At 36.9% G+C, this 12,943-nt stretch overlaps 1 protein-coding gene across 6 annotated transcripts in view; it reads left to right on the top strand.

Moving 5' to 3' along the window:
• The window catches only part of LOC133538763 (adhesion G protein-coupled receptor E5-like), an 80,010-nt gene that overhangs the window by 60,925 nt on the left and 6,142 nt on the right, over positions 1-12,943 (top strand). For all 6 annotated transcript variants that reach the window (XM_061880525.1, XM_061880523.1, XM_061880524.1 and 3 more), the window contains 5 exons: positions 3,016-3,215; positions 3,286-3,444; positions 5,230-5,424; positions 11,555-11,772; positions 11,844-12,002. In XM_061880525.1, coding sequence (XP_061736509.1) covers positions 3,016-3,215; positions 3,286-3,444; positions 5,230-5,424; positions 11,555-11,772; positions 11,844-12,002 — 931 coding nt within the window. The remainder of the gene's footprint in view (positions 1-3,015; positions 3,216-3,285; positions 3,445-5,229; positions 5,425-11,554; positions 11,773-11,843; positions 12,003-12,943) is intronic.

Below are 12,943 nucleotides of genomic sequence, written 5' to 3' on the forward strand. Positions count from 1 at the left end.
ATAAATAAATAAATGATAAATGGGTTGTACTTGTATAGCGCTTTTCTACCTTCAAGGTACTCAAAGCGCTTTGACACTACTTCCACATTTACCCATTCACACACACATTCACACACTGATGGAGGGAGCTGCCATGCAAGGCGCCAACCAGCACCCATCAGGAGCAAGGGTGAAGTGTCTTGCTCAGAACACAACGGACGTGATGAGGTTGGTCCCTCAATAGTCTGGTGGAGTGGGTGGGCAGGATTGTCCATAAGGGCGAGCAGTTTGTTCAGTGTCCTCCTGTCCCTCACTGACACAAACACCTCCAACTGCGTGCCAATAGTTTGGTCGGCTTACCGGATCAGTTTGTCAATCCGGTTTAAGTCCCTTTTGCTGGTGCTGCTCCCCCAACAAACCACTGGGAAGTACAGGGCACTGGCCACAACAGACTGAAAAAGATCTCCAACAGCTTGTTGCACACACTAAAGGACCTAAACTTCCTCAGGAAAAAGAGACTGCTCATGCCCTTCTTGTACACAGCTTTGCTGTTTTCCTTCCAGTCCAGTCTGCTGTTCAAGTGGACTCCCAGGTACTTGTACTGCCCCACTACTGCCACCTCCCGGGCCCTGGATTTTGATGGGCTCCACAGAGGTCATTTTTTTCTTGAAATCGATGACCAGCTCCTTGGTTTTGTCGACATTTAGGAGCAGATGGTTCGCCTGAGACCACGCCACAAAGTTGCTGCTTCAACTGCAGCAATCGGTGTACCAGACAATCCCTGGCAACCGTCACCGAAGGGCTCAAGCAAGGATCATGTTCAATCAAATTAACAGTCCGACATAGATGGATGAACATTAAGACGACAGAAAGGACATCTCTGTCAAAAAATCCAAACTTTGTGTAATTGTATTGACAAATAGGATACTTATTATCTGGACCTAAAGAAGAGCAATCAGTTGCTCACACTTCCTTTTACTTTCTGTAACATCGAGGGCAAAATGACGTGAAATGTCTCAACTTAAAGCTATGTCAAGGAGCCTATAATTGATTTTAGTTTCATTTTTGCAATATTTTAGGGTTCCTCATGAGGAATCCCTATGTTGTGTTACAGTTTTTTTCAATCGCTAATAAGCGCTCAACCATACTTCAGATACTTTTTCTCAACTCCTTACAGAGACTCACACCTTGTTGGCCAAATGGATTATTGTCTTCGCAAAAACTAATTTTGTTAAATATGATAGCTCTTCATTTCAAAATGGAACACTTCTTTTTCTGCACACACTAACTTTACCAAAACACTGGAAAACTGACTCAGAATGAAATCATTATGTTTAAAGAACAACACTTGTTTTCACTTCACAGGGTACGTGCAGTCAAAGTACACCAGGTTTCAAAATAATGGCTATTGTTGGCATTACAAGAACTACACCGCAACTTTGCCATTTTCTTGTGCCTGCTCTTCCCCCTTGGCCACTTGCTCTTACTCTCCCTCATCCAGACATTACAGTGTTTGTCTTTTTCCAGAATGTTTCCAAAAACATCACTCCTCAAAGTACAAAGTCGTCCTGACCACTGCTACTGAGTGTAAGCCAGAATGGAAACTGGCTTTGGTTGGCCCAAGTTACCCAACATAAATCAGCTGTGTGTCAATTATTCAATTGTTTCTTTATTATCTGCTGAGGTATATTGTTTTTAAACTGTTATCATTGCAGAAGCAGATGTTTTTATACTGTGTCTAAGGTTTGGAATATTGTTTTGCTATTGTGGGATGGTGTGTGTTTACATTTGGAAATAACACACAAACAATCCATAATTTTGTTGGGAGGTATAGCTTGTCTGTTAAGAAAATCTAAGCATTGTGGAATGGAGTTCACTGACTGCATTTTGTGTGAAAACGATATGGAATATGTGACTGGTATGACCACGAAAGACCGATGCTGTGCTAATTGTGTTTAGAGTTTGGAGAAACGCTTGTTAGTGACTGACAAAAACTGCTGCATAAATGTGTCGGAGCGGATGGCGATTGATTTAAAGGCGATTAGTCATTAAAATGAAAATCCCCCATTTTTTGTGATAAAAATCAACTTCTCTGGTTGAGATGAACTGAAAACAATATGATTGGTACTTTGACCCCCAAGCAGCACAATTTAAAAAAGTGACATGCTTTTTAAAAAGAAAAATAAACTTTTAAGATAAATATATTGTCTGAAAACAATACAATAGATTGTAGTATTAACAGCTATGAAGTGATGTAATAACATATCAATCTAATCCCTTATTATTATTATTATTATTATTATTAATATTGTACAGCATTTACCTTGAAACGTGGATTTTTGTGGTATTTCCTTCCAGCTGCTTCACTGTCAAACACATCATCAGCAGCTTCTTCATATTTTTATGGATAAATGTCAACTGTTTGGATATTATTTTAACATCCTTGACTGGCGATATACTCATTCTGCTTCAGTATAATTCAGACTTGTAGTGATATGCTCAAACTGTTTCACCAAGTTGGTTGTTTTTGATTTCTTTCTTTCTTTAATTCAACAGATATTGTTCTTTTCTTCTTTTTCTTCTCAGCACTGTCCTTTACACTCAATTTCTTTCTTCCTATGGTTAGAAAACAGAGTTATGTCGATATAAAGCCATAAGGTAATGCTAGTGAGTAAGATCAGCTGTTTTGGGCAGACCATACAAGGTTAACTTTATTTGCTATGCCACCTAACGACAGGTATGCGTGTAACTCAAATTTTTTGCTTAAAGCACAACAATTTGTCGAGAGACAGCTCTTATCTCAAAAGTACAACTTTATTAACATCTTTATAGTTGGCAGCAAGTTACCTGTCATAAATACAGCGCATACAGATTAACATCATGAAGTCAAATAAGCTCTTTATTTGTAGCAAGTGCTAGTCAACAACAAGTGTGTTGTGATAGTCTTCAGCTCACACTTTACCTGGAACAAAATAATGACAAAAAAAATCTATCTAATCTCTCTGTGTGATCTTGTTTGTGGTTTTCCCCCTCTAGGCTTTGCTATGGCGGCCTTGTTAAGCTACAAGAACCTGGAGAGATCTGTAAACCGCTCCTTTGACCAGCTCCAAGGTTTCGAAAAAGATGGCACTGAACCGACTTTCAAAATCTTCTCCCGAGTAGTGTCAGTTGTGGTGTCCAATCCATCCACTCAGAACCTGAGCCACCCGGTCGTCCTCACGCTCAGACATCTCCAGGTTTGTCCTGCTTTACAGCGATGCAGTACAAAGTATTTTCCATTACAATGGTTTTGTTGTTGTGGCGTAGGACCAATCTGAGGCGAGTTACATCTGTGTATACTGGAATGACCGAGGCGCCTGGTCCACAGATGGTTGCCATCGACAACGCTCCAATGCTACTCACACTGTGTGTCAATGTGAACATCTCAGCAGCTTTGCCGTGCTGATGGCTCTCTATCCTGTGGATGTAAGTAAATGAAGAACTCTAAGTAACTATAGATACCCACACAGCTAAAATACAAATAGAAAATAATATTAAATTATGAATCATTTTGAGCATGACCGTACACAATCATATTCATGTTTTTCTACAATGCTATACAAAAGGCTTAAATTACTACTTCACTAGCTTATTTTTTTTTAGCAGAAGAACCGGTACTTTTGATAACACAAATCACAAAACATTAGCATAAATACTGCTTTTTAATTTACTTATATTAAGTTTTAGGTGGGGCACATCCGTCCTATTGAGTAAGGACACATTAAATACTTAGAATACTAAGTGTATTCTAATAAAAAAAACTAAACTAAAACAAGTACCCCTATATTCAATTACTGTTTTCCAGAACTACACTTATTGAGGGAAAGTTCTTTAATAGAATCCTTGCCCTCTCATAATTACATTACACTGATAAGTTTAAAGATGTTTAGTACCTGACGTTTTTAGTTCAAGACAAGCAATTTCCTTAGAAGTCACACAACTTTGTGCAGAATAGTCAACAACCTTGTTTCTTGTGAAATGTACTTTTAAAAAACAAACGTGGCCGAGAGCTGATAACTTTGGTCAAATTTATTTTCATAGCTTATTTCAACCCAACAAGCTTGTTTAGTCAGAATATGAATGATCTGTTGCTATCCACAACTTTTCCATGTCAAAAAGGATATTTTACACAATTATTGATGAATAATAATTGTACTTAATTCCTATCAAATGTAAAATGCACGGGTTGGATTAGACCTTCACTTTTTTGTCCACAATTTGTGTCCATGATTTCAGTCTGCATATTTTATACCAATCTGAAGGGGAAAGTTTAATAAACATGATAATCCAGTATTTAGTATAAAATTAGGGCTGTTGAGTTAACTTGTGTGTTTATTCTCTTTTTTTTTGTTGCATTAATCATGTAAATATTCAGATTCATCACACAATTTTTTTAAACTGCACTCATTTACCGTGACAGTGGATGATTACCTGAAAGGCGGCACAGCTTGTTATATGGTTAGTATTAAGGTCAATGCATATGTCTGTGCAAACATGAGTGAGGAGACTCCAACCGGAGGCAAATTTCACTTCAAAATAAACCCTGACTGGACCATAGATAAAACTGTTACTAAGTCTTACTGAAATAAATTAAGTGCATTCAGCAACACATTTAAAATGTAGCAGGATGACATTATGACAATAAAACTGCATTTGTGTCTTTTTCATCAGGGCCTTTTTTGAAGTTAATTTAAATTATGCAAGGAGGTATTTTCCTGTGATAAATCCAACAATTTATCCAAATTTAAAAGAGTGATGAATCTGATCGAAAAGTATATTATTTGACAGCACTAATAAAAATACCAACAACAAGCTATAAAGCTTTATTTTACAGGAAGTCCCATTATGCTCTCATGCAAACACACACACACAGACACAGACAGGTGGGTGTTTTTCACCGCTGTGCAATGCAGAGTTAATGGCATTCAAGTATGGTCAGGGCAGTCCTTACTTCTTGTAAACACCAGTTGTAACTTCATAAAATGCTTCGCCGATGTTGCATTACGTTTATATATGCAGTTGAGTGATGTGACTTTTTGAACAACTAAAAGTAAACCCTGAGAATTGATTACCAATTATGTTGCCAATTTAGTACTTATTGTGCGCGTATAAAAGCCTTTCAAAATTGTTCGGCCTGCGTTAAGCAAGAAACACACAAAAAACTAAGTGAAATGCTTTCACATAATAAATATTTAATGTTTTCTCTTTTAGCAAAACTTTGCACTCCTGTTGATAACGAAGACAGGCTTGATCGTGTCCCTGCTTTGTCTGAGCATTTGCATTCTGACGTTCAAGTTTTGCCGCTCTATTCATGGGACCCGTACAACCATCCATCTGCATCTCTGTATCTGCCTCTTCATCGCTGACCTCATCTTCCTGGCTGGCATTTCCCAAACAAAACCCGAGGTAAGTTTGTCTAAAGAGATAGTGACTTTGTTTCCATGGAGCGTTGACGTACTGAGTCAGCATCACCCAACTGGGACATCAAAGGAGCTCTTTATTGATTTTTAACAAGGACTTTGTGTAAAAATGCCAATAGGATCGATTTGATGTTCTTAGCATGTAGTTCGAAGACGAAGCTTAAAGTTGATGTTCATCACTTACATTAAGATGTATTCATTATTATCTCTTTTTTGTCCTTCCAGTAAATTTGCGCTTTAATCCGACTATATTTTTTGTTGTGTTCCTCCATTATACATGATTTTTCCTACTATGTTTTTTTTTTATGTCAAATTTAAAAATATCAATGTCCAATTTGTTCACAAGTGTGTGATACGCTGGTAAATATTCCACAATATCCCAAAGGCAACGTCAGTTTTTCAAAAGGCATAAACATTTAGTTTTTAAAAAAACTTGTTTGCTTAAGTCTCTCAATCAACTGTAGACATAAACCAATATACCAAACGTGTAATGTTTTTGTTCCCATTCATCCATCGATTTTCTGCCACTTGTCCCTCTCGGGGTCGCGGTGTTATGGAGCCTATCCCAGCTGCATTCGGGCGGAAGGCGAGGTACACTCTAGACAAGTCGTCAACACAGATAGACAGACAACATTCACACTCACATTCACACACTAGGGACCATTTAGTGTTGCCAATCAACCTATCCCCAGGTGAATGTTTCAATGTCTTTTGATCTAATGTCGTCACAGTTATCAATTAGTATAAATTTGCATGAAATGAGTTAATTTACTAATCTAAAATTTGGACATTATCTGACCAAAACGCTGTCAACAGGGTCAACATAAAAAAAAAACAATATACAGTCGTGGTCAAAAGTTTACATACACTTGTAAAGAACATAATGTCATGGCTGTCTTGAGTTTCCAATAATTTCTACACTCTACTCCACATGTTCTCAATAGGGTTTAAGTCAGGACTTTGGGAAGGTTATTCTACAATCTTAATTCTAGACTGATTTAGCCATTCCGTTACCACTTTTGATGTGTGTTTTGGGTCATTATCCTATTGGAACACCTAACTGCGAATGAGAACGTGGACAATGCTGAAAAAACAAGTCCATGTCAGAAATCCAACAAATTTAGCTGAACTGCACCAATTTTGTCAAGGGGAGTGGTCAAAAATTTCAACCAGAAGCTTATGGATGGCTTCCAAAAGTGCCTTATGGCAGTGAAATTTGCCAAGGGACATATAACCAAATATTAACATTGCTGTATGTATACTTTTGACCCAGCAGATTGGGTCACATTTTCAGTAGACCCATAATAAATTCATAAAAGAACCAAACTTCATGAATGTTTTTTCTAACAAACAATTATGTGGTCCAATCACTCCATCACAAAAAGATAAGAGTTGTAGAAATTATTGGAAACTTAAGACAGCCATGAAATTATGTTCTTTACAAGTGTATGTAAACTTTTGACCATGACTGTGTGTTTGATATTTTTGCTTAGGACTGAAATTTATTGAAAAAAAATTCTATCCGAAAAGTAAAAAAAAAAAAAAAACATGAATCCCAAAATGTTTTTACACCCTTCAGAGACTAAGCGACTTTTATGTCCTGTTTGGCTTTGAAGATAATTAAAATCGAATGTCTCCTGCAGACAGTTTAGGGAATGGAAATGTGGCGTTCCGAATAAACACTCTTAGAAATGATAATGGTTTATTGTACTTTGAACATGTTTTACTACTTACACTGAGAAAAAAATTCCATGCCTACACTTGCTCAATTTTAACTTGTCCGAATCAGAGCTTATTTGTTCCTCTTATGCGTTTGAACCAGGGCCGGTTTTAGGCAGGCATATATGAGGGAGCAGTCAGAAATGTGAAGGGGGCATCATGTGTACATGCTGCTCCATCATGTGCAATCACTTTTTTCTGTGCTAATACAGTAGTAACATTGCTTTTTTCATAGAATTAGTTTTTTAGCTATTATATGGGCCTAATTTACTAAGATCCAAATACTATGAACAAAACAGCGTGAGCAATCTATAATATAGCATGTACTGGTGTGTTGCGTGTGATTTACTAAGACTGCGTGTGCAATTGTAAAGTGGTGCAGACCGCCTTAGTTAAATGAGGATTTTGCGTGTACTAAACGGGACATCACCTCGGAGACACTTTCATTTACTGCAAATTAATGTTATCATGTGGCATTTTGCCACATCTACCACTTTTTACGGCCATTTTAGAAGCAGTTGGGTGGTGCATCTGCTGTCATTGACACCTTTTTTTTTTTTCTTCTTTAACCGCTGAAGGTGCATTGGGAAAGAGGCTGCACTCAATCTGCTTAATACACAAAATATATTAAATTAATATATATTCTTTGTGAGAAAAAACAAGTCATTTAAAAAAACAACTAAAGGACACCAAAACGCATCCATTGCATTTGTCGTCTAATGGCTATAAAATTATTTTGCTGAATAGACAATATGTCTAATATTTTTTTATTCTTGACCATTCAAAAATGTTGACACATACATGTATGATGGAGGATTCTCGTCTGTACATCGTCTATCTGTGCAGCATTGGCACTGATCCTGGGGGTTAGTCGAACTGTCAGTTTGCACAGTTGCTGAATAAAACGCAAAATATTGCTTGCAATATGATTGATGAGTGTTAATAAATCACATTGCACGTGCTGAATAAATATTTTTGCAAATCCTCCTTCTAGTATTGTGGGCATTTTAATGATCAGCATATATTTTGCATATTAATGACGACAGAGACGCAAAATGAATGGCACGCCTTATTCTGCTCACTTAGGAGAAACAATTCACTTTGCACACGTTTAGTAGACCAGCTTTGCATGTGCTATTAAGTTTGCACATGATTTTAGTACACACTAACCTTAAATGAACCAGAACCTATGTGTCCAACTCCAACCTGGAGAAGAGGATTGCACTTTGTCAGGCCTCTACCATCACACCTGTTCAACTTGGGTGTCCCACCTGAAGATTAAGTTGCTACTGGTAGCTCTTAACCACAATAAGGTAGCAATATTTCTTGAGTGAAACTAAAAAAATAAATAAATTAAATTAAGTGTCCTTCATCCACATGTTTTCAACCATCACAACATTTATCTTTACTTGATGACCTAATACTTGAACTGCATAGTACCTTCAATAGAACTTTAAACACAATAGTTAATATTTGCGAAGTTGAAAGGTACAGTAGTATTATGAATAATACTAAAACATTCTCCTAAAACTAGTTTATTAATTTAAAGATCCACTGACAGTTACACACACACTAGGTGTGGTGAAATTACTCTCTGCATTTTACCTATCCCCTTGTTCCACCCCCCGAGAGGTGACGGGAGCAGTGAGCAGCAGAGGTGGCCGCGCTCAGGAATCATTTTGGTGATTTAACCCCCAATTTCAACCCTTGATGCTGAGTGCCAAGCAGGGAGGTAATGGGTACCATTTGTGTAGTCTTTGGTATGACTCGGTTTGAACTCACGACCTCCTGATCTCAGGGCGGACACTCTAACCACACTCTAACCAAAGGTCAGTTGAATCATGCCTTTAAAATTTCAGCATTCGCATACACACACGCGGAAACTTAACAACACTGTCTACACTCTTGACGTAGTATTTTTTTTTTTTTCAAGTTGTGTTTTATTATACCACAAAACCAGTAGTCATCAGTTCCTCTTCTTCTTTTAGATGTTATCGATTTCATTGTGTTCTCTGACCAGTAATCACTTGCGGGGTGAGAAAGTTCACGTTGTATATTAACGGATAGAAAGCAAAGCATGTCGACAAATACAGTAGACAATTTTTTTCACTATGCTTTCTGTAACCAACCGTACCAAATTCACACGCATTACAAACATAGCAGCTAAAATCATCGGCCTACCCACACCTAACATTTGAGATCTAAACCACAGGTCCATCATTCGACTGGCAAAAACAATAGTCCAGGGCAGTGGTTTTCAACCTTTTTTCAGTGACGTACCCCCTGTGAACATTTTTTTATTTCAAGTACCCCCTAATCAGAACAAAGCATTTTTGGTTGAAAAAAAGAGATACAGAAGTAAAATACAGCACTATGTCATCAGTTTCTGATTTATTCAATTGTATAACAGTGCAAAATATTGCTCATTTGTAGTGGTCTTTCTTGAACTATTTGGAAAAAAAGATATAAAAATAGCTAAAAACTTGTTGAAAAATAAACAAGTGATTCAATTATAAATAAAGATTTCTACACGTAGAAGTAATCATCAACTTAAAGTGCCCTCTTTGGGGATTGTAATAGAGATCCATCTGGATTCATGAACTTAATTCTAAACATTTTTTCACAAAAAATAAATCTTTGGCATCAATATTTATGGAACATGTCCACAAAAAAATCTAACAGTCAACACTGAATATTGCATTGTTGCATTTCTTTTCACAGTTTATGAACTTACATTCATATTTTGAAGTATTATTCAATAAATATATTTTTAAAGGATTTTTGAATTGTTGCTATTTTTAGAATATTTTTGAAAAATCTCACGTACCCCTTGACATACCTTCAAGTACCCACAGGGGTATGCTTACCCCCATTTGAGAACCACTGGCACAGGGTATGACTCACCCATTACACCAATACATCATCCCACTACCATCAGGGTGCGGGTACAGAACTATCAAATTCCGGAGGGCCCGCCTCGGGAAAAGCCTTGTCTCTGCAGCTATAGCCGACCTGTGTGACATCATACATGTGTTGGTCATGTATGATGTTTTTTTGTTATTTTTGTTCGTGATGTGTAATGTCTATTGTTTAAATGTACGGCACTTAAGTTTTTAGTAGTAACAATTTTTACATGTAGTAGCCGCAAATATATCTTAGTACGGACTATTTTGTAAATGTTTATTTACATACCTTATTTGTTTTCAAACGGTGGCTGTAAAGTGGCTGATCAAACAGAACAGAAGTCATTTTCATGGACCTACTACCTGCGGAAGCTACCTCTCCAATCAGCTAAACAGACTCGACAGTGGCATTTTGGTGAATTTATGAAACTAAATCAATACAAAAAGAATGTCATTGTAAGTCAATTATACTGACACAGGCACATGTGTTAGCATATCAACTAATGCTAACGAGGCTAGCTTGATTACACTACAGTATGATAGCGCATACAAATATGCATGTAAACACTCCTGCAGACATCCAACATGTGACGGTTTAGTAATTATGAATAGTTTTAGTCATACTGTAAAACTTACAAACGTTGCTTGGAGTGGTGAATGAAGAATACTTTCAAGCAGAAATGCTATGGACGGATATATTTCCGGTTCAAGGCACGAAACAAAAACAGTTTCAGCAGGCAGTGAGTGAACTCGTCTAAAAGATGGCGCCATAGCACAAACAGTAACACACCTTTTCTGTGTCTCTGAACTAACTATTTGTTGAATACAAAACATTATAAGTGAAAAATCTATAAATTAGCCGCACCATTTATAAGCCACAGTGCAAAGCGTTGGAAAAAAGTAGCGGCCTATAGTCTCAAAAATACAATGAATGCAAAAACAGCCTTTTCTTTGCATATATGAATTTATACATTTTTTGTGTTGAAAACACAACACTTTTAAGTACAAATTTTATGAAATTGACAGTTAAGTTGCAACAACTAGTCTAAGCCTAAAAAACAATGATTGTCTACCACTCATTTTTTTCTCAAGAGTGTGCACAACAGAACTGCTATAGACAGTACAAATACATTTCAGTGCTTATACTGTATTCTGACAAAGTGTGTATGTTACAGCATGCCTAATACCATGCTTCACACACATCTTGTTGGTCTGTGAAGGCATCTATCGTCTGTATTTTAAACTTTTCTGAACCATCCTATCATGATCATTGTAAACATTCCCTAAGATGATTACTGCTTTTAAACCAGGACTCTCAAAATCTTATCCTAACGGTTATCTAATGGCAAAGTTGAAAAAGCAATGCCTCACTGTCTTGATTCAAAATGTTGTCTTTATAAGGTTGGTTGGGCTCGTATAAACACAGCAAGAGTCCTTTCATTCCTCTGCTCACCATGGAACTTCCGCTCATCGTGTGTTTATGTTGCATTACAGGGCGGCTGCAGGTTTATTGCTGCCATGCTCCATTTTTTCTTCTTGGGAGTGTTTGCATGGATGCTACTAGAGGGTGTGCAGCTGTATCGGATGGTGGTACTGGTCTTCAACGTCACCATCAGGCCCCTCTACTTATTCCTCTTCGGCTACGGGACACCCTTGGTTATCGTCATAGTGTCTGCCATCATCAGACCCAAGGGATACGGCACTAAGGATCTGTGAGTGTGTGCAGAAAACCACAAACGCTTGTGTTTGAGTGGGAGTTTAGTTTCCCATCTCCCCACTGCAGCTGCTGGCTGTCCCTTGAAGACGGCCTCATCTGGAGCTTCTATGGTCCCGTGTGCGTCATCATCTTCCTCAATGTCTTCTTTTTCATCGTCACTGTTTGGAAGCTGGCCCAGAAGTTTTCCAGCCTCAACCCCGACCTCAGCAAGCTGAACAAAATAAAGTCAGTGAACACCTCTTTTTAGATTTGTAGTTTTGCAACACGAGCGACTATTACACACTATGCATATTTTGAATTATACAGTACTATATGCATAACCACACCCGACATGGTTAATTAGAAGATAGGCTTCTCTCTCATTGCAGCCTGCCTGTTGAGATTTATAGAAGTGGTTTAATTATGTTTTGTTTTAGTTGGCATTTAAGTCTGCTCTTTTTTAATGTGTTAGTGCAAGTTTCTAAGTTCCACAAAAATCCTAGAGTTTTGATTGATTGATTGAAACTTTTATTAGTAGATTGCACAGTACAGTACATATTCCGTACGATTGACCACTAAATGGTAACACCCGAATAAGTTTTTCAACTTTTTTAAGTCGGGGTCCACGTTACTCAATTCATGGTAAATTAGTTTTTATGAACATCAATATTAAAATAAATCTAATGTTAAATAAACATAATTACTTAAATGTGCCCATTATTATTATAATTAGAATTACATTTAAAAATGTGTTATTAAATGTCATTATTTTATTTTAAATGTAAACATTAATGTAAAATATTAAGTAATAATTTAAGTAACTATTTCAATATTGAATTAATCATTTAGTCATTTAAATAAGTATTGATTTCATTATTTCGTAATTTAATCCCATACTGTATTTCACAATTTAATTATTTTATGAATTAAATAATTGTTTTATGATTTAATGATTTATTTAAATATTTCATGAACCTGTTTGTCAGTGCTTTAGGAATCTATTTTATTCCTCAAACTCAGCCAACAAAGTCAGTGGGCGGTGGTAACACGGCTCCAGTCCAATAATTGCTTTGGTCTAAAGCCTGAAACTTTTGGAAGTTATTCAAAACATGGCGGTTAAGGAGAATATACTCACGCTTTTTCAGGAGTAAGTGGTTGATATTTAAAACCTTGTGGAGTGTGTGGAA

The sequence above is a fragment of the Nerophis ophidion genome, linkage group LG20 (genome assembly GCF_033978795.1).
Source record: "Nerophis ophidion isolate RoL-2023_Sa linkage group LG20, RoL_Noph_v1.0, whole genome shotgun sequence".
Taxonomy (NCBI): Eukaryota; Metazoa; Chordata; class Actinopteri; order Syngnathiformes; family Syngnathidae; genus Nerophis; species Nerophis ophidion.